Source organism: Ylistrum balloti, unplaced genomic scaffold (assembly GCF_031769215.1).
Source record: "Ylistrum balloti isolate Yb309-2 unplaced genomic scaffold, AGI_CSIRO_Ybal_v1 Utg370386, whole genome shotgun sequence".
NCBI lineage: Eukaryota > Metazoa > Mollusca > Bivalvia > Pectinida > Pectinidae > Ylistrum > Ylistrum balloti.
The window spans coordinates 2020365-2043900 of NW_026782268.1; the positions used below are offsets into that span (position 1 = coordinate 2020365).

Genomic DNA, 23536 nt, shown 5'->3' on the forward strand with positions numbered 1-23536 from the left:
ATTCGATTGACCATCGTTTCAGAGCCGATTGTCCGTGTGGAATGACTACACCGGAGGAAGAGACTATCCGTAAGATGTCCCTGCTTAACGCGTGTGGTTCCTTTGACTGTCGATGTGATGGCGATGAGGTAGACGACAAGCGTTGTATTGGCTGTGACAAGTTAATCCATGTTTGCCCGAAGTCTGATTTTCGCGATGATACCCTGCAGGTTACCGACGAGCCCGAGCTCGTGACAGTTACGGATGAGGTAGCAGAGCCCTGTGACAGCATGGAGGTGTTACAGGACAATGTTGATGCACATGTTGAGGACACTGTTCTCTAAGAAACTGATAATACATGTAATAAAAGTATGTTGACTGATTCTGTTGTTGAAATCCCATGTACCCCTGATGAGGATGGTGATAAACTGTCATTGGGTGGAGATGATGAGAGTGTGGAGAGGTTGAAAGGGAGTTTTTGGAATGGGGGAGAGTCTGATATGTCTGATACTGAGGAGAGTAGTCAGTGTGAGAAGAATGAATTTTTAGAATTAAAGAAGTCAAGAAGTAAAAAGGTTAAAAGACCGCCACAAGCGTCGTCTTCACAAGTCCAAACACGGCAAAAAGAGCACAGAACTTCCTTTCAAAAGTATACAAAGTAGATATTGTTGATATAGCATTATTGATTATTTTTAACTTGTTATCTTTCAACTGTAATGGGTTGAAAGACATTACTAAAATTCAACAAACTTTTGCTTGGTGTAATGAAAAGAATTGTAATATTGTTTTATTACAAGAGACGCACTGGAATGGCACTTTTGTAAGCCAGATCAGTGACAAAAGGAATGGAACAATTTATGCTTGTAATAACGACAGTGGTCATCAGGGTGTAGCAATATTGATTAATATGGAAAGATATGTGATAAATTCTGAAGGTCATGATGGTCGGTTTTTACATGTCAAATTTGATGGTTCTATTTTAAATGTTTTTAATATTTACCCGCCAAATGTTCTACATGACAGATTAGATTTTTTCATTTTGTTTAGTAATGTGGACGGTAATATCATATTTGGTGGAGATTTTAATACCAATCTTAGTCATTTAGATAGAGGTGGATCATCGTGTCATGTTGTTGATAAACGTGTTGAATGATATAATGTATTTATTTAATTTAACTGGTGTATGGAGAAGAAGAAATAAGGGTTGTTCTGTCTTTTCTAGCAAATAAATCAGAAACGGCAATTTGTATCAAAGTAGAATCGATTATTTTATCCCGTGAATGATTAAGTTGTATCCAAAACGTGGTCTTTAATGACATTTCTTGAGTAACCATGCGTTTGTTTTACTGTTTCACTGAAAATTTATTTAGATAACGTAGAGAAAGGTCCAGGGTTATGGATTCTTAACAGCTTTTTATTGAAAGCGGAATTTGTGTCTAAAATTAAAAAGTTTAAATCTGACAGGAAACAGGATGGAAGGTATTACACATACCCTTTAATTTGATGGAACAATCTAAAATATGAAAGGAGGAGTGCCAGTTTGGGCCTTCTGGTGGCCATGACAGATACTTTTTTATTTTTTGTCTATTAAAAACTTGAGTTCAGGCGGTAATGACATGACATTAATCTAAGGTCATCTCAGGGCTGTTCAGTTTTTATAGGGGGGACGAGTGGGGGATCAAATTAATAATTATTGCTATAATTATCAAACTAAAATATTTTTTTTAGTTTGTTTCTCTTAAATGTCATTTGATGATATATTTCAAAACCTTCATTAGAAAAAATGACCAAAAAATATGCCATTGTTGAAAAGTAGGTCACGGTAATTAAGTGCCCTAATTACTAACTAAGTCACACTTGAGCACCGTTTTTTGTCTTAATGCACCTATAAACAATACTTACGAATATGGTCCTGGCTTCCTATATCAGCAATCCTATATTCCATTAACAAAAGAATGTAATATCCTCCGTGTATTTGTCAATAAATGAATATTTACCATAACTATGGGTTTTAACTATAAACAGTTACGTTAATCCAGTTACACATAACAGTTAACAACCACATCCTGTTATTATCAACATGACTACACGTGAATTGCTCGTGCCGCGCGTGTTTGTACAGCCGGTGTCCATACAGTTCTGGTCGAACAAATTTCTTAATTTTGATGTTGACCGGATTTTTCAGACTGTACATGTATCTTACTATCCATGTAATTGTGTAGAGTTAAATTTAAATTTGATCACAATTGTATTTTTACTCGCGATAAACTATACCGCTAAACGATGTCGGATACTGATCACTGTCCTGTCTGTCAGCTTCATACTGAAGACATAATTCATCTTTTCTTAGAGTGTCCAAAGTTAAAACAGTTAATTGATTATCATGTAAATTTAACTGGAACTATTTTTTTCGAGGGCAGATGTCGATGTCCCCAATGACCACAAATTTATCGTTGTTTGGTTCGTCACAGAAAAATAAACACGCGAATATATTTTTGTCAATTTCTTGATGTCTTTTGCCAGGTTTTGTATCTTCAAACGTCGTAATTTAGTGATGAATGGAGAAGGTCTTGTTGATATTAAGTCTTTCTTTAAATTTACAATCAAGAAATACATTAACTACATTTTTAACTATTACTATTTCAGACAAAACAGTGCTTAATTGTGTAAATATTTTTTTTAATCCTCTTGTACATGTTATTGGATCTGAGTTACGAATATTACTGCGATTCCATTTTTATGCGAGTAAGGTGAGTGTGAATGGTTAGAGTGTAGAAGTAAAATATAAGTGCACGAGTGTGTAAAATAATATATCCTTAAATAATTAATTAATTTTACATACTACCTGTATGTAGAAGATTGTATCATATTTGTGCATGTTTTGGAAATAAAAATATCATCTTGAAAAAAAGTTCATGGTGTTGTAATTTGAGATGATTTTTAATTCTCGTAGCCGAGGTTCGAATCTCGGAAGTAACTGAATTTTATTCTTGTATTTTTCATATATCGTAAGTTTCTATTGCAAAAGATTGTCTGTCCATCTCAGGTATTCATCTCAGCGAGATTTATTGTGGAGCGAAGAAGGATTATGCGATTATGTCTCGTCTACCTTACTTAGGGTGAGTTTTGTTAACACTGTTCTGATTACTGTTGACATAGGTCATGTTAATGCACACTGTTTCTCGGTGTAACTTACGACGAATGTGTATGTAATCATATGTGAGATGCGACCATTAATGTAATTGTATGATGATGGTCAAAATGTTAATCATTCTCATTCATTTATTTTAATTAGTTACAGGTGCGTTATTATCTGTGTTTCTATTGAATGTTATGTTTTTAATATATTAAAGACGAATGCCTTTCGTCTGTAGCTAAAATTAAAGAAGAATCGAACTGAAGACTGAAGCAAAGCCTCTCTTGGTTTTTTTCCTGCTGGTTTCACTTTGACTCCATAAGTTTCCTTTTCATAGCCACAATGTGTTGCCGATTAACTAATTGATAGTACTTTATATTACTTGAATCTCTACCGTCTAAATTACCAATATCTATATATCATCCAAAATAGAATCAACTATAATTCCTATTGAGAGCATTTTGGCAATGTCATCCCTAACATTTTGTGGAATTGGAAGATATTTGGTCAAAGTCAACAGAATGACTATGTGTAGGTATATACTCAACTTTAACATGGCCACTGGCTTTATCAATAACTGAAAGCATATGCGATGGACACAACGCATTAATCTTACAAGAACCTTTAAAATTATATCTACTTACTTTATTATTATTTTTCTTAGCTGTACATTTATGACCATCCCTATTGCAAACAACTTGAAAAAATATGTAGATACTTGTTTCTTTCCTTTTCTTCCTGAAGAAAACATTGTTTGCTAATTTCTCCTCTGCTTTCCATGATTTGAATTCACCCAAGTTTAAAAATGAAAGGAAAGTCTTTTCGAGTGATGCAGAGTTAAAATCCTGTAAGTGTTTTAACAAGTTTTTGACTGATCTGAATTTTTCATTTCATAATGTAACCACACGTAATACTTGACGTCTCCAAGCAGAATTTGAACCAAATGGCTTTTGACAATGGGTACATTAAAAACTTTTACAGCAAATCACATGGGCTTGATTGATGGAAGTGGAAGTTGAAGTGTGAGATTTGACTGGAAAAAGGGAGGAGAAACTTGTTTCCTTCCATTCAAACTTTCTGTTTGAAGGTTTAATTGTTTCATCTTTGATAACGGCCTCTCCAACATCACCAGTGTCAGCAGTTGCATCATAATGCCCCCACGTATATTTGAAAACACATTGTGGAGATTGATGTCACTCTGATCTATGCTGTAATGTGAAAACCTGTGCATCTTCTTCAGTGCCTCTGTGTTTAACAAGGATACTTAAAGAGAGAGATAATGCAACAACGCACTTCGGACCTGCATATACCCCATCTTTTGGTAGTTGGTCAATTTCATGTTACATGTGTTGTTCAAAGTCTGTGGCTTGACCTTCTAGATGGAAGAAATCTGAACATGTGAAGATTAGGAAATTAACTGTCGTGGCCCGTACATCACGATGCGAATCTTCATTTCCTAGGAACATTTGACATAGTTTTAAAGAAACAATTTCCATCACCTATTATCCGTCTCTGTGTCAAACCAAAACTCTCCAAGTATCTCCTCTGTATTTCTTGCTCAAATGTCCTCGCTCGGTTATGGTCAAGAGTTTCCTGGACGGAGAATGTCTTACTCATTGCAAAGGATATCAACATTTGCTCCTTCCATTTGTAGCACAAAATGTTTATGACAGCTTATATAATTACAGCACAGAGCAAGCAGTTTATCTGATGAAATGATATTTTGTATTTCCATGCATGTATTTAAAGTATCATAACAAATTATTGTTTTATAGATATATATCTTATATGTTGCGATATTTACAACTTTATTCAGTGCTTAAATTGTGTAATTTGACCAAAGTCTGCGTTGATTTTCAACTAGTGAACTTCCAATGGCATATTTCTAGGAACATTGCAAGAAATATAATAAAATGAAGTAACACATCATTGAAATTGCACATTAATGCCAACTGAAAGCAATTCAGTGCTGAAGTATTATAGATGTGCATAAATTATTAAAAAATTGGTAACTCCACATTGCTGCTGAAAATCTTGAATCAAATTGCTTGAAGTAAAGTTAAAATCTCCAGAAAAGTACTTTCAAATGAGAAAAAGAAGCATCTACTTAGCAAAATTCTTCAAACAGAAAGGAACTTGGTCATTATAAAAAAAAAACAATGTCCACACTTTATTCTAAAAGGCAAGAAACATCCGTTTAAACAAACATGTTGAAATATTACTTTGCACTAAAATTGAAGGTTCTGAAATTTCAAAATGATTTTGGAACCATAGCAAGTACTTATGAAGCATTTTTATTATTGAATTATGACTGTTAACATTAGGCAACAATGTTTACCAATGTACAAGGAAAGAAATGTACACTTTTCAACACTTAGCTTAACATTTACATAGTTCAGGTGCAATTTTGGTTGAAAAATGAACGTTAAATATGTAAGGACAAAAATACCAATTTTTATGCAAACAAAAATATGCACGTGTTACACTATATGCTTAGTTCTCTCTAGGAGCAAAAAGATTGTACATCACATCATAATCACTGAACAAAGTGTAAGGATGATCTAGCCGTGGTGATATCATTCCTCAAGACATTGACAAGGAAAGCGAGGATGCATACCTGATGAAATAAACCAGTGAAAATATTTCTTCTTTTTATTTTGTATGATTGGAACCACCCTACCTATGTATTCAGTATAGCAATAAAAATTAAGGAAGTTGTACAAGTTTGATAAGTGCTTTACGCTACCCGCAGTAAACATTTAAAGATATACGCAAAAATTTTGTCAGTATTCAAAATCAACAATTACACCTAAAATAACAATATTCAGTCTATTACCAAATCAGCTTAAAGTTATACTCAAATAACTGACAGTGTTGCTGTAGGTGAAGAGCCTGTGGACTAGAATTTTATTTATTTCATCACGAACCGTATAATTGTAATATAGACCTGTCATTAAATCATTAAGACACCAGACATTATTGTCACTTGTATTTGTAAAACAAATTTCAACTACACAACCAAAAATGGTTCTAATATAACTCGTTACCGAAACTGTCACAGGTATCCATATGCTCAAGCTTAAGATACAGTTAGAAATATTGTTTTAGAAAATTATTGCGACGAAATTTAAGTCGAAACAGAAACGAATGGGCATGCGCATACACGTAGCCCCGTCCACATTACACTTCCGGTATTCGGGCACAGCTGTCGTTTATAAGATCCAACAAAAAGTATCCCACAAGGAATGTCCGCTGCTTCGTACAAGAAAATATTACAGAGCACATATACATGTACTGTAAAGAATTAGACAACGAAGTCAGGTGATACAGATACTACAACAAACCAGTGATAATAACTTCATAAAGAGATTGGCTGTTCAGTATTGTTAGCTTCAATTACACAGGTTGGGCTTAGTCCCTTAAATCACACCAGTAATTCTCCTGTATTGCAGGGATACATACCGCTTTTAGTAACCAATTAGTTACCTAAACGCAGGGTCGTTTGGAATAGAAACAAACTAAGTTCTTCTAAATGTTTGCAACAAAAACGGGCGAAAGCGTGGCAATTTTCAAATTGGTTGTGGATTGTGCCGTATAAAACGTCCCTGGTTGTGCATATATATTTATGACAAATAATTTTGTTACCTTTTCATGTATCTAAACAACTGTGTGAATACCAACCTGAGCTTTAGATCATTTCAGACAGAAATATGGACACTTTTTTGAAAATAGACGGCATTAAAAAATTCAGTAAATTTCTTTTATGACTTATAAACAAGTAAGTGATAGTCTTTGTATTTTTATTAGTATTATTTGTTACAAAAATGAGATTCACTTCTCACTGGCCGACAAAATGGCTCTGAGAGGCCTATCAATGCATAGTCTAAACAAACTACACAGTATAGAAACAAAAGGAGTGTAATAGATAAGATAAAATAACAACAATGAACATCTTTGATGACTTCATCTCGGTGAAAACACAGTGAGAAATCTGAGCCAACCAGGAATTTTCTTATCGCAATGTATTTTGTATCTCTGAGTACATCATAGCACCGACTTGAATCAGATCCATATCCAAGTCAGTGGTCATAGAATATAAGACAGTAAAATGATTGAAATGTGTTTAGTTGGTATCTGGAATATATAAAGCAGTGTTTTAACTAAAATGTTGAACAAAATCAATTAGTATGTGGGAAGTAAGTTCATGTCCTTTTGAAGATGTCAGATACATATGTAAATTACCGAGAATGATGCTTCTACTCAAATCCTGCCATCCTCAAACTTAGAGGGGTTACAGCCTGGTAAAATCTCTCCAAGACTTTTGTAATGTACACCATTACAATCTTGCTATAGAGAAAAGAATCTCTGCATACACATCTAATTTTACATATAAATTTGAAAGAAGAATTAATTATTATGATTCTCTTTCAGAAGCTTTACTGACCAATGATGGGGTTGACGGGGAGACAGACCGTTGTTCTGACCAGCCTTTATCTCAGTTATGTCCTCTATGTTTATGTACGACGGTCATTCTCCTTTGCCATGCCTACAGTATCAGAGACAGTCAAGCTCGACAAGAGTCAGTTAGGTAAGTGTCAAAGAGGCTCCAGATGGTTATAATCTCATCATATGTAAAACTTAAGCCTTCTAAGAAATTTGGTGTTAGTTTAAACCTATAAGACTGCTTTTAATGACAAGCGCAGATTTTACTTTATTTCCGAGGATGTGTAAAACTGGACTGGTTAGAATGTAAGGAACCATTAACATTAGCTGGAAGTAGAAAATGGCAATGACCATGCAAACCTGGAATATACATCCAAACTCCACAAGAGTGCTCTATATGTATCTTAGCTTTCTGGTAACACAATAGTTTGATTCTGCTACAGTACTCCACCTATCAACTGATTCTTTGATTCAGAAGACAAAGACATGACCCTTCACCAACTTCCAACTTAAAAATTGGCTCATTGAGATCTCTAAGTTTGAATAGAACTATTTGAACTCTGTGCTTTCAGTGAACAATCATTTGAAATAAGTTTTAGTGTTTAATGTTGGGTGTGCTGTTGACCATTAGCATTTTATTAATGCCAGCTGATAGGAGTTTAATAGTTGTACGTAAAATTTTTCAAAATAATTTTATATGGTATTTTTTCCTAAGATAATTGCAGGTATTTGTATGTATGTTTGCTAACATGTATATGACTTCATAAATGACAGATTTGTAAAAGTAAACTTGTGTCCCTAGTTGAATGGAAATTTTAATCAATTATGACTCATCAGACCATTTTAATTGACTTGCTGGTAAGTTTCAATTAAATTAATGACAATGTTCCACAGTACTTTGGCTAGATCTCTCTACAAATATTTTTTGTTTCATGAACAACTGCATAATTCTTAAAACATGCAAACCTTTTTTCTTCTAACAGGTATGATACTTAGCAGCCAGTCACTTGCCTATACCATTAGTAAGTTTGTCTGTGGTATTCTGGTGGACATTGTCAGCCCAAATGTTTTATTATCAGGGGGACTGATTTTGTCTGGCTTCACAGCGATATGTTTCACAAGTAAGTGTTTCAATTATTACCTAGCGATTATTGCAATGAGACAGTGTGTTGTCCAAACAAATTTAACTTACAATAGGAATGTACAGTGGAATCCGTCTAAACCGGACACCTTTGGGACCGAATAATTTGGCTGTAGAGTTCCAGGTCATAGAGTCCATTGTTATAATGTTGTTGGAACTGGGACTTAATTATTTGACCATATTAGGTAGATATCTGGATTGCACAGAGTCCAGTTTAGACAAAATCCACTGTATTTGTATATAGGAACAAAGCACAAATTAATTTCTAAAAATGAAAATGAATTAATCTCACCTTTTCTGGTGAAGAAATATTTAACTGAATAACACAGGGCAATGTGTTTTAAAGGTCATATCTAAATTTTATTTTTAAAAATAGACTGTAGGGAAAACCCATGTGGTCACAACAAGGTCAAAGGTGAGTGCATTATAACTGCACCACCCAACCATAATTTATGATGAACCATGATTTATCTAGATAATATCTTATCATATCGATAAATCATTATCCAAACACTGTGGCCATCTTTATAATTTCAAGGAAAATTACTCTGCTTCTATATAACCATTTGTCAGCGTGGAATATGAATATATACTTCTATATAACCATTTGTCAGCGTTGAATATGAATATATACTTCTATATAACCATTTGTCAGCGTGGAATATGAATATATACTTCTATATAACCATTTGTCAGCGTTGAATATGAATATATACTTCTATATAACCATTTGTCAGCGTGGAATATGAATATCTACTTCTATATAACCATTTGTCTGCGTGGAATATGAATATAAGAGACATATTATCTATGTAGATTGATTCATTTTCAGCGACCACATCTGCTGTGATGATGAGTGTGATATGGTTTATGAATGGACTTTCCCAGGGACCAGGTTGGCCAGCTTTGGCCATGAGCCTTAAACATGTAATTATAGAGACATTTAAATCTATATTAGATCACCTAACATATTGTCGTCATCCATCCTCCGTTTAAATTTTCATTTTTTTTTTGTTCACAGAAATTACTCAACAGTTATTTGTAGGTTTGAAAACAATGGTCTGGTTTTATTTACTGAACCATATATGGATTCTATGATCCAGAAGTGACTGAGTCGTAAATGCAGTTCTAAGGACCATCTGACTCCAAGAGAAAAACTTTTTTCAAGAGTTTTAATCTGAAACAATTATGAAAAGATTTTTGAAAAAAATGTTTTTGGGCTTGACTTCAGAATGAATGACTAAAACAGAATTCAGAATTTGTAGATTTATTTTTGTAATGTGGATTTGCTTAAAACCTTCAACAATACACTACATGTTACTTAAGCATACAAGTAATTTTGATTTTTTAAATTATGCAAGGGAGATAACTATGAAATACTTTTCAGGAGAGACCATTTCTTATTGGCACAATTGATCTAGTGTTAGCTTGTATGTCAATGGTTCTGGTTTGATTTTGTTCTTAATAGTGACATTGAATGGTATTAACCCCAGTCAACTAACTCTTGCTTAACTTTAAAGCTATTTATAATTTATCTAAAGGTGTGTGCCCCAGAACAGTTTGGGACTGCCTGGAGTATAATATCTACATCCTTGAATGTGGCTGGAATGGTTGGACCTGTGCTGACCACAGTACTGATTGCCCAGTCCAGCTGGCAGAAGTGTATACAGCTTGCAGGTAATCTAGTGATTGTAATGGTCATATTTTCAAAGTCTATAAAATACCCTGTTGACATAGCTCACACATTAAACTCCTGTAAGGTAGCAGAGATCACATGTTTTCCAATTTTGGGTAACCTCAGTAATTCAAGTTTTTTTCCTATAAATTTTTCATCTTTGAAGTTTAGTAATGAGCTTCAAACAAAGAATAGTTGAAGTCAACACAAAAATCTGTCGATAGTATACATTGAAATGACCAGTGCTAGTATTGCAGTGCCATGATCTTTCGAAAAATTTAGGCATATGATTTGATTTTTAACTTTCTTTCCTCTCCATTCTATTTTTCTACACACATCCTCATATGATAGTAACCCTGGTTGTTGTGAAGACATAAAAACACAGATAAAACAAAAATTGAAGTTGTCAGAAATTTATCTTCATTTTATAGGTAGTTACTGGTTCCTCATGTTGCAACAATTTTTTTTTAAATCTAGGTACTAAAATACATATACTTTGATATATCCGAAACAATGCGAATGCGCTCCTTCAGAATTTAAAATCCTAATTTTTGTCTTAGAAATCTAGGTACTACGATACATATTCTTTAGTGTATCTGAAATAACATTCTCCCTCAGTATTCCAAATCAGTAAAGTTTTTTTGTAGGAGAAATGATATCTGTTTTCCATAACGATCATATTTCAGTGTACGTTATGTACATGGCCTTTCTATCAATGTTTACACAAAGAGAGACTGCATTGACTGCCACAGTCATTGATTGCTAATTAGGTAAATGAAAAAAGGTAAGGTAAACAAAAGATTGAAGATAATTCGTCAGGAAAATTCTAGAAATTCATCAGAAACTTGTCAGGAAAATTCTAGAATTCAACAGAAATTTGTCAGGAAAATTCTAGAATTCAACAGAAATTTGTCAGGAAAATTCTAGAATTCAACAGAAATTCGTCAGGAAAATTCTAGAAATTCAACAGAAATGTATAGATTTCCTTTTATTTCTCAGATTTTCAAGTTTAGTAAGTAACACTTTTCTTACTTACAAATCTAACATATATGATATCTTCATCATTTCTATCATTGTACTCATCCTCAAACCTCTTTACAATCCTGTACAATATTCTTGTACATTTTGTACCCTTGTTACTGTGGCAATGTAGAGAAGTGTGATGAAATGCATACAGTTGACATAAACAGAAGTGTTGTTAATTGATGGATTTTGATAATTAGTTCATTCTGAAAGCAGGTATAGCTGCCTTTACATTCAGATCAAAGTCCATATAATTTAAAAATATGATACATGTATATGATCAAATGAATATATATGTACAACATTGCAACAATATTATCTTCACAGGCTGTAACTATTTTCTTTAGCGGAACATTTAATATATATATTATATACATGATATCTGTTTATACTTTCAAAAACATTTGACTGTATCATTTCCTGTTTGAAGTGAAAATCACTCATTCATTTCATTGGTAGATCCAGATATAATATTCTCCATTTAAAACAACAAAGTACATATCAACATTTTGACATATTCATAATCCAAAAACAATAAAACTAGGGGAAAATATGAACAAAAGAAAGATTTACGCAAAGTCTCCTGAAAACATACAATAATAAGACCAGGTGTTTTGGAAGAGTAAGCATCTTCTGCTTCGTTGACGACATCAGCTGTGTAAATCTTGGTCAATCCAAGTACGTAATGTGACCTTCTCAAATGAGAACAAGGTACATGTGTACAACATTTGATTAAGACCAAATAAGAGGACAAACCAAAAATAAAAATACAATGGTGGACTCTTGTGTAACACTACAAGGGTCAAAGTTGTAATGTGTTTTAACGTGGAAAAGAGAATTACTGAATCTATGTTTATCAAATTAATTGTGTCCTTTTGTTACCTGTAGCCTATACTGTTTTTGCATTGCTAGCTTTTCATTTTAACTGAAGCATATAACAAGATAAATAAAATTCCAGTCACCAGTATTAAAAGTAGATGTAATGTAGACACATACACACAGGTTAAATCCAGAGGAAATTAAGTCAGAATTCTTTTTCCTTTGTAAGAGTTTGAATTTTATTTGTTAGTTAATCACAAGAACGAATTAAAACATGTCACAGATACGTGTTGTCTTAGATATGTGTATACTTTATTCTGAATCTATTTCATCATTTCTACAACTCCGTCTTTATCTTGCATTAAATAAAAGATACATGCATCACCTGATATTGGATCTTTTAGTGTCTGCACGTTTTTAGTCAGCTAAGTCTTGTATGATAATAAATAAATGAAAGCATAGTTGATGCTGAAGCAATTCTTTATAGTAGACTCCATATTAAATTACTTTATGTACATATAAAGAGGTTCCTTCAAAACTCTAAAGATTCTGCCTTAATACACATATTTTCTCATTACCCTGTCCTAAGTTTATGTCAGAGCAGAAACCTGAAATTTGATTCTTGTTAGATGTATATAGAGATTTTATTTGTGCTTGAAATGATATGAAATGATTTTCAAAATACGGAGTATTGCTTTAACAATACATGTCTCTTACTGGCCCCTGCAAGCTAACAAACTGTAATGATTGATAAAGCTGGTGTTGTTTTAACTGGCCCCTACAAGCTGACAAACTGTAATGATTGATAAAGCTGGTGTTGTTTTAACTGGCCCCTACAAGCTGACAAACTGTAATGATTGATAAAGGTGGTGTTGTTTTAGTGTTTATTTGTAAATAACGCTGATAACAAATTTCCAAAAAAAGATCAATGTGACCTTTATCTTGACACAACAACCCTGAAACCTAAACTTGTCCAAGATAATTTAATGATCAATAAGTGTGTGTGAAGATTGACGAGAATCAACAGCTAGAGCACTGACAACAATAGTAAGAGTGACCTTGACCCAGCAATCCTGAAACTTAAAATTTTCCATGATGTTGTGCTCTAAGAAAGCTACCTGCTACAAGAAGGAGACTCATCTCAAAATAACTTCACCTGTTCATAGGGCAAAAAACATAGCAAATCAATCTGTGTTGATAGCACATTCTTTTATCCTTTTTTTCATTTTTTTTTATTTCTTTTTGTTTTTTGTTTTAGTTTTGTTTCATTACTACTCCATGTCTGTCTACAGCAACACAAACAATATGTTGTTCTTTCTTTTTTCTCTGCAGGAGTCACATCTATTGTTTTTGGTTGTGTTGCATTTTTCTTGGTACGGACTAAACAAGACAACCACCCTGTAAAACCAGAATCATGTAATAACCATGACGAGTCTTCAACAGTTGAAGGTAAGTTCATTAGGCTAAAAAATTCCCATATTACCAATGGCATCCAAGCGTAAAATGCACAGGTTAAGTTACCCAACAACTTCAGAATCCCTACACCATGAGAAGGCAAGGTTAGTCACGACCCACACAAGCCATGAAAGATGAAAGTAATATCTGATCAGAGATATCTTATTATGGATGGGAGGTTAGTCTTGCAGTTAATTAGGCAAAGAGACATTACATTTTCTTCTCATGATGTTAGGTGACCATTAGATGTTTTTGTTAAAAAAAATCCTCAAATTCATAAATGTGATTTTAAAAGTATCTCTTAAAAGTACACCAGGTTAGGTTTGGATAGCCTGTTGTAAAGATCAAAGGGTTAATTGTCACATTTGATGAGGAGTTTGGGATTAAAAGAGTTTAAAATGGGCCTGTCCTGTGGAATATCTCAATCCTCCCGAAAGCGTTTGGCTGGTGAGCACAAGGCTGGCGAGTGCTTGCCAGTCATGCTTTTACAATAGGGTTGAGATATCTGTGTCTGCAGAATTGACCCATTTTTATTTTTTTCTGATATGCTTAAAAATAAAACCTGTATTTTGGACGCCATTACATCATCAAACCCACATCAATCCTGTGTCAATTTTGATGATGAGATTGTGACCTGTATATAAAGATGATGCTTCTGTGGTATGAGTAGTATCATAGTTCATGTTAGCTGTTCTACCCTTTGTGACTTATCTCATCCCTACAGGAACATCCTGTGAGGTACATTACAGGTGATTGGATGGCACAGTGGTAACACACTTGCCTTTCACCTAGCCATCCTGGGTTAGGTTTTCGGAACGGACATGAAAAAGGTAGGGGGTCGCTTGTCCGGTTACATGGGTTTTCCCTGCATACTCCTGCTTCGTCCACAGTTAGAGCCTTGGTTTGCTTACATTTGGGCTAAAAAGAGTGATTAGTATGACTGAAGTAACTTGTTTCACAGTTGTTGTAAAATATATCAAGTTTGTATTCATATCATATAAAACATTTATGTGAAAAGATTTGAGTATGTGTTAGGTTTCATTTGTATTTATATTGTATATAACAAATTAACTTTAGATTGTCAAGTTAGATGTCACTAATCTATATGGCACAACCAAAATATTGCTTGTTTCCAATTATCCTTCCAACCCCATGCATGTTTTTGATCATTATTGTTTGACTTTTCCTAAAACTTTTATTGCAGTTTTCAAGGAATCACTGTTAAAGTCATGATCACCCTCCTATATAAGCCTATTATAAAAAAACAAATGATACAATTGTTTGTCACCAGTCCATTCTCAAGTTTTCCAAGATATTACAGCCTGAAACAAACAGGTGTTTTGTTTTTGCCTGAATCTGGAAATATAATAGATTTCAACAGTTTGGCTCCATTACTACTTAGTCTGTGTATGTTGAGCAATGTGTGAATACAACTCCATTATGTATTACTGCAGTTAATTGGAAATAAGTTAATTCTCGATAATAAGCTCACTAATATTTATAGTACCTTAGAAAAAAACCAACAAAGCTTTGTCATGTAGTAATCGTGAAACCTATCAGTTTAAAGTGTGTCTTTTTGACAGGATGTATATAGTAAGTTGTCTGTATAAGCACATATTACTGGTATGATACAACAGGTGAGGACATGACAAGATGGCAGCTACTTTTCCTACCTGGCTTCCTGGGACTCTGTCTAAGCATGATGGCTACATCTGTTGTTCAGTACAGCACACTGAACTGGACACAACTTTACATTGTTCAGGAGAAAGGAATGACTCCAATGTTAGGTTAGTATGTCAATAGGATATGTTACAGTGTGTGAATAGGATAGGACATGGTGTATGAATAGGATATGTTACAGTGTGTGAATAGGATAGGACATGGTGTGTGAATAGGATATGTTACAGTGTGTGAATAGGATAGGACATGGTGTGTGAATAGGATATGTTACAGTGTGTGAATAGGATAGGACATGGTGTGTGAATAGGATATGTTACAGTATGTGAATAGGATAGGACATGGTGTGTCAATAGGACATGGTGTGTCAATAGGATAGGACATGGTGTGTGAATAGGATATGTTACAGTGTGTGAATAGGATAGGACATGGGGTGTGAATAGGATATGTTACAGTGTGTGAATAGGATAGGACATGGTGTGTCAATAGGATATATTACAGTGTGTTAATAGGATAGGACATGGTGTGTCAATAGGACATGGTGTGTCAATAGGATATGTTACAGTGTGTGAATAGGATAGGACATGGTGTGTGAATAGGATATGTTACAGTGTGTGAATAGGATAGGACATGGGGTGTGAATAGGATATGTTACAGTGTGTGAATAGGATAGGACATGGTGTGTCAATAGGATTTGTTACAGTGTGTGAATAGGATAGCAGATGGTGTGTCAATAGGATATGTTACAGTGTGTGAATAGGACATTGTGTGTCAATAGTATATCACAGGTGTGTACACTCATTAATGTTGGACTGTATTGAAAGTATATATGTTATTTGGTTGAAGGCAGTGCCTTTGTGAGCAGCCAGGAACTTGGAGGGATTGTTGGGTCTTTTGCTGTGGGATTTCTGTCAGATTTTCTTATTACTAAGGTATGTTGTTGAGAAAACTATATTTTACACTTTTAGGAGTGGACATCAGATCAATTTTCTTTCTTTCAGTTTGATGTTAATCACAGGTTTCAGTATTTTCATGTCCTCGCATTTCATGGATACGGTTGGGGATGGGGCCTATAATGATACCCATGTCCATCTGTCCCGTCTCGTTGTTTCATCCATTTTGAAACAATAACGTATCTTGTAAAACTCTCATCAAGTTCCACACCTAATCTTATTAACGTTCAAAGGTCACATTTATAACTTTTGCAAATTCATTGAACAATGATATATTGCACTTATATAGATAGGGTTGAAGGCATTCATGTCTTACTGGTTTTTCTAGTGTAAATATTTTTAAATCAGCTTTATTTTATTTATTTTACTTTACCAGTCTGCAATGTTACTCTGTCATGCTTTAAAATCAATATTTTCTCAGAACACTTATTTTGTTATTTTGTCACCATTTGCTATTTTTTAGAACCCCAGAATAGCTAGACATTTGGTGAGACAGGCAGTTGTAATGTATTTCATGCTGTTCCTCACTGGAGTATTATACTGGATTACTTTCAATCTGACATCTTCCACCTCACAGGTAAATTCCCACTAGATCACTTCCAATTGGACACCTTGCAGGTAAATTCCCACTAGATCACTTCCAATTGTACACCTGACAGGTAAATTTCCACTAGATCACCAACAGTCAGAAATCTTCTGTCTCACATTTAAATTTCCACTAGGTTGCCTAGTCGGAAATCTTCTGCCTCACATAAATTTCCACTAGATCCGCTACAGTTTTACAGTCAGAAATCTTCCACCTCACACGTAAATTTTCACTAGAACACTTTCAGTTGGACATCTTCCACCTCACGGGTAAATTTCCACCAAATCAAAAATCCAACATACTCTGCCTTAGAGGCAAATCTCCAGTAGATCACTTGTCATCTTCTACACCACATGTAAATCTTCACTCCTTTACCAACAGTCTCACTGCTAAATTTCCACCAAATCCCTTGACATCCACCATATCTATATATATCTCCACTTGAATATCTGAAGTCTGACCTCCTTATTTAACAGGAAAATCTCAATTATATCTCCTAAAATCTGCCATATTCTTCTCTGCTTTCTTTCTTCGAGTACTGTTGTCATCCGCTTTTCAGTTCAACAAGGGATCAATTGACAATTAATGAAATCTTTCTGTACAACATATAAATATTTATCAAATGGCATGGTCCCTAGTTTGTCTTAAATGAAATTTAGACCCGCTGAAAATTTGGACTCACTGAACATGGATGGCTACTGAATAGAAAGTTGTAATAAGATGCGACTTTCATTGTTTAGTTTTGTATGGTCCACAGATGGTCATAAATGAAAAACAAAAACAAATGAAATTTTGACCATTGTCACTTTCAGGATTGACACTTTCTTTAAAATCTTTAGATTTTACACGGCATACATAAAATCACATTCATACCTTCGCACACTCACAGATTTTATATTAAACTGTTATGATATTATCATCATTGTCCTCATCATTATCTTGTTTTCCCTACTCTTAAAGAACAGAAAGATGTGATGAGACAGGACTTTCAGGTTATGAATTTTCATTGATCCAAGATACTATTGTGCTTAATAAATTGTATCTAAGCCTATTCATTCAAACTGGCCACTATTTGGAAATCTTCCGATAATGACTTCTCCAGAACAGAAAGTAGTATTAAGACAGGAATATATGCCTAACAAGTGCTGGTGTCAGGTTATATCTGATGAAAACTGAAATCATAGTCATATAGTAATATTTTGGTTTCGCCACCAGCTGAGCACCAGTTCCATGAAGAGAAAAAAATCCTCAGTTACTGTATTATGTTATTTCAGCTAATGGTTGCTGTTATGGGTTTCTGTGCTGGATTTGGTGTCTATGGTCCTGTAGCTATATCTGGTGTCATAGCTATGGAGAGTGGACCAGAAAATAGGGCTGGGACTTTACATGCAATATTTGGACTTTTTTCAAGCAGTAAGTATTTACTCAGTTGGGTATAGGGTACTTTCTCTTTGTACTTGAGGGGATAAAGAGATGTTACTTTTATCACTCTTAAAAAGAAAATAGCCAATTAGAGCCATTCTGCTGCCACTATATAATCTAATATTCTTAAGACATTTTAGGGTCAGCTGCATGTTGTATACTATTGGAAACATGAGATTGTGTGTCAGCTCGTAAAAAAATGTTTATGTTATCAGAATGTTTAACTTGGAATGGAAGTTGTAGTTTTAATGTTTTTTGTTGAAGTAAGTATTTAGTTGTAAAAATGTCAAATAAGAACAATAAATATCTGGAATGAGTTCAGGAAAATCCTTGTTAGTGCTTGTGGCTTCAGGGAGTTTGATCAAACTTAACATTCTTTTAAATGACATACTTTAACATCTTGGATGGGTTAAAGATTTAGAGTTGTAAGGTTAAGTTCATTGTTACTGCTTTAAAATAATTCTTGCTACAACTCTAGAGGTTTCACACACTTACAAGGCACTGTCAGATCCACAATGGAAATTTGTAACAAGTACCACATGAGAATATCAATGTACACATTTCTAGGTTTGTGCGGACTGTGTCTAGGAAACCACTTTCCCATCCTCCTTATCTAAAGCTGTTTCCCAGTCCTGCTCACAATCCAAGAAGGGTTGACCACAGATTTATTTTCTTTCTTCTCTTTTCTCTTTGTTCTTTCTGTCGGTTAGGTGTCTGCAAGGATTTTAATGTGTCTGCACATGTATTGTCTGTAAGAGATGACACTACCAGTCAACATTATGTGAACAAGACTGCCTGGTCTGTCAGAGTGGTACATTCTGTAGGTGGCATTTTGCATCTTTTGACAGCTCCACCTCCATCAGGAAACATTCAAGAAGCTTTGAAATATTTGTTTAGAAATTGTGTGAGATGCCATAGGTTCTTTTTAGTTAAAATATTTTTCCATGTTGAATGTTTGTATTCAACTGAACTACGTTCCTCTCCCATTGGCTTCTTGTGCACTCTTCAAGAAGTGTATTTCTTCATCGGATATGTCTCCTCCATGTAGTAGTTTTAAACTGCCATATCGTAGTCGCCAGGTATTGAAGACAAAATATTGTAATGGTTCCCTATGAATGCCACTCTCGCTACTTCATATAATCTGTTCCTCATGCTGCCTACATTTTAGAGGGATGTTATTGTTTTCAGATGTCATCTGGTAGTTGCAGCAATATTATTCTCTTTAGTGTGGGAGCCTTCATAACAGATACTTATGAACTTTCGTTGTTTCTTAATCTATTATTTCCACTTCAGTTTCCTTATATTTTCTTTTAACTCATCTGTACATATTGTATTCACTAAATGTTGGATTTGCTGTCTCGCTGTGGTGACCTCAGCACTGTGTTCTATCTTCTGGCTGAGCTCCTCTTGTGTCTCACTATATTTAGAGATATCCTTGTAAGCAATCTTTTGCTATCAGTTGATGATGACTTTTGACCACACTGCACACTTCATAAGGACCTAAATGTATTGGACAAGTTCGATTTTCAATGTTGTAGGGTCACCAGTAGTATTTCCTTAGGGATTTTGATCAAATCTAAAGTTCTTCTCATGGACATGGACATACTCTAATATCTTTCATGGGTTCAAGTTTCAGGGTTGTGAAATCAAGTTCACTGTTACTGCTGTAAGAAAGTTATTGTCGGCACTTTTAATGGCTTCACACACTTTAAACTTTTATGCCACAAATAATGGTCCCTAACTTTTGGCTAAGTGTATATATCAGAATTATTTTGGTTCTGTTTTAGTTAAGGGTCAGAAGGTCAAGAATTGCACTTATTGATTCAAATCAGAAATAAGCAAATTAACACTGTTAATATCGGTTTCTTAAAAGGGGGTTTAGATCAATAATGTATATTAATTATGAATACAATCCTTGAAAAAAAGCACAACGTATTTACAGAGAAAGCTGCAATTTACATTTCAAATACATTTAAATATACACAAAAATAAAAACATTCAGTATAATGCCGTAACTCATGTTGTGTTGATAATCTGATGTAGTCACAACCAGTTTGTTAACTGTTTTAGCTGCTCAGTGGAAATAAAAAAGAAAGAAAAATAATCTTTCTGCTTTCATTTTTATAAAACAAACTTAAATGCTAGTAAAACAAATTCTTAAACATTTTCATTTTTTCAGGTGGTCTTTTCCTCGCGGGACTACCTCTCAGCTATATTGCTAAACTTTACGATTGGCAGACGGTGTTTCTACTTTTAAGCACTCTGATGACCATGACATTTTTATATTTTCTTATCAAACTACGTTCAGCATTTAAATCATCCAATCAAAACTTGTTTTACATATTTTGAACAATTCTATTTCATGCTGTTGTCACTATTATTCAAGAATTTACATACATTTGTTATCTGGGCGTTGTATTGTTACTGGAATATAAAACTGTTATTGGGATATTAAACTGTTTTTATAAAAATCACTTTTGTTTTGTTTTGAGATTGCTTTCACTTTCAGGGCTACAAGACTATATATACATATATCACATATCGCTATTTGGCCGTCAGTGTTTCTGGTGTATTGACCGGAACTTGTCACTTTTAGACTGTCATTGGTTCCAGATTTTCTGCCATATTGTTTTCAGGCTCTCATTGTTGCTAGCCTTTTGAACGAAGCATGTTGCTTTCATACTCCTTATTTTAATTGCTATTTGAATGGAATGTTGCTTTTAAACTGTCAATGTTTCTAGCCAGTTAAACGGAATGTTGCTTTCAGACTGTAAGCGTTTCTAGCCAGTTAAACGGCTTGTTGATGTCAGGCTTTCAGTGTTTGTAGTCTATTGAACAGAACCTATCACATTCATGTTGTCGATGTTACTAGCCCAGTTCTACGTGATAAACAGACAATTCAAGTTCCATTTTCACTTTTATCTGTAAATTAACAGCTCCATCCCCGCAACAAACTGCCACGCCCAATTTTATGTCTAGCCTGACCTTTCAGTTCTACATGGTTTACTGACAGTAAAGCTCAAAGCAATATAATGTCAAATCCGCTTAATATGATTGTAACAGAAGTCATCATTTATTTCAATGCTTTCGATAGGTTCAAACCCGGGACCTCAGGGTGTTACTAGTCGATAGAGCTAAAGAGAAGTTATCTTTCCGATCGGTATATTACGGCTTGTACCATTACATACATCCCCTCCAGGAAATAACTCGTCCTCGAGTTCCAAGGAGTAACAGGACGCTTGTGAAAGCGATATATTGCAGATAGTATTTACCAGGGTAACACAATAAACTGACAGTTCCATCCAATTAATGGGATAAACTGACAATTGCAGTCCTCCCAGACAACACGACATTCCCAGTTCAAAATAACGAAATAATTCAAGCTCATCAAAGACTATGTAAACTGAGATAGGATGACGACCATAAACCTTTCCCACGCACCATGTTGTCTTCATCAATTCAGTATCTACCAAACACTTTGGGATGTATGTTTATTGGTCAGCTGTCGACATCATGCACAAAATTGTGATGAAAGTAATAATTCCTTCAATGTCGAGTCAACAAGGACAAACAACAAGGAATATGAACAGATAAAGATTAACATGGAAATTTCTGAAAAAGACCAGGTGTTCCGGAAGAGTAAGCGTCTTCTGCTTCATCGACGATATCCGCCATGTAAACTAACGAACATCAAATGCAAGTACGTCCAGTTTCATGTCGCACAAAGAATATTTCTCAATGAGATCACTATGGTGACCAGAGAACTTCCCCATAAATTTCGTCTACCTACATCTTTTGAACTCTTGTGTTACGAGTTTGTCAGCCAGTTGACGTCTTCTTGCACGATGTAGGGATATTGCTATCCAGAAATGGAAAATTCACAATAGGGAAATTGAAGTCATTACGTTTATCGTGCAACTTAATGGAAAGCTGTCCATGTTGGTTTCATTGTAGAAAAAGATCGAGATAAGAAGCTTATATAGAAGAGTCTGTCATATCTTTAATTTCCAGTTAAGTTGGATATATACGATGAACATAGTTAATAAATTTCTTGTTATTCAAAGACGCCATCAGTATATCTGAAGGTGAGATTAAACAACGTTGCAAGGTCATCTGTGACCTGTTTTGATAAGCTCTTCTATAAATTCAGCCTCGTATAAAAAAAAAAAAAAAAACAAGTCAGCCAACAGACGGGTGCAGTTGGTTATCATAGGTATGTCAATAGTCTGTCGAAAGAACTTACCACCAAAATCAACGAGGATGTTGTCAACCAAAAACCCGATCATTTTTATGATTTCCTCTATTTTTCTTCTTTGATGTGAACGTAAATTTTATGAAACACACTTCGGTATAGTTTATAACCATATATTTATACCGCCGTTCACCTTTGAGAGGAAAGCCCTCATAACAATGGGTATGGTGGTGTACAATGTGGAAAAATCAAATGTTCTTATAGAAGAATGTTTTTAGAAGAGGGTGTTGAAGACTGGTCAAAAGCTGTTTGGAGTTCTTCAAAATCCACGTACTATTAATTCCACTTCTGGAGTAAACAGTATCACATTTTGACTGTGCCCCAAATTTGATAGTACTTAGAATGGTGTTTAGTAGTTTAGACATAGACTTAGTTGAACAGTTAGGCGAGCCAGCTATAAAACGTTTATATGGATTCTTGTTAAGTTTCGGGAACAGTATAAATGGAGGAGGTCCGTATCCTTGTCATTAATAAGCAATCTAAATTATTGTAATACGGAAGCATTATTAGCTAGTATTTTGTCTTTTGTAAGATTAATGTTTCCTTCGCTATCACGCAAGCCCGGTTCTTTTTGTATACAGGAAATGTAATAATGTTTGTAGACAAAGTCCAAGTTATTGGACGGCTTATCTGCGGGCAATGTGAACTTACAGATTTCTCTGCTAATGAAAACCCACCCGCTGCTTCGGTTAGGAACTGATGACATGGAGCTCTGGAGCCTTCCAGCCATCATCGGCCCTTTCGACCCCTATTCCACGACGTCCTCTGGTTGGAAGGTCAGCAGTGGTGATCAATCACTGCTTGGTGTTGTCTGGGCTCCAGTTTGGCTCATCTCGTCTACACCATAGCCAGCATGATGCTCTCTCAGCCCTTTCAGCCAAGGTCTTAATAGGTGCTTTCCTCTTTGCTCCTGTCAGTCCCAATTTCTGGAACATCTTCAATACTGACTGTGCAGGGAATCCTCTGGAACCGACC

The 23536-nt window shown here is 34.7% G+C and overlaps 1 protein-coding gene and 1 pseudogene across 1 annotated transcript; one reads left to right on the forward strand and one right to left on the reverse strand.

The window, feature by feature from the left end:
- Positions 1-3591: 3591 nt before the first annotated feature.
- LOC132554169 (uncharacterized) lies at positions 3592-4732 on the reverse strand (annotated as a pseudogene).
- Positions 4733-6329: 1597 nt separating this feature from the next.
- LOC132554190 (glucose-6-phosphate exchanger SLC37A4-like) lies at positions 6330-20751 on the forward strand. Its single transcript, XM_060218491.1, has 11 exons — positions 6330-6436; positions 7547-7703; positions 8542-8679; positions 9532-9626; positions 10241-10376; positions 13549-13665; positions 15309-15458; positions 16195-16280; positions 16765-16878; positions 18162-18300; positions 20489-20751. Exons 2-11 carry the CDS (start codon positions 7562-7564, stop codon positions 20656-20658), a joined length of 1287 nt encoding a protein of 428 aa, XP_060074474.1. The 5' UTR covers positions 6330-6436; positions 7547-7561; the 3' UTR covers positions 20659-20751.
- The last annotated feature ends 2785 nt before the right edge of the window (positions 20752-23536 follow it).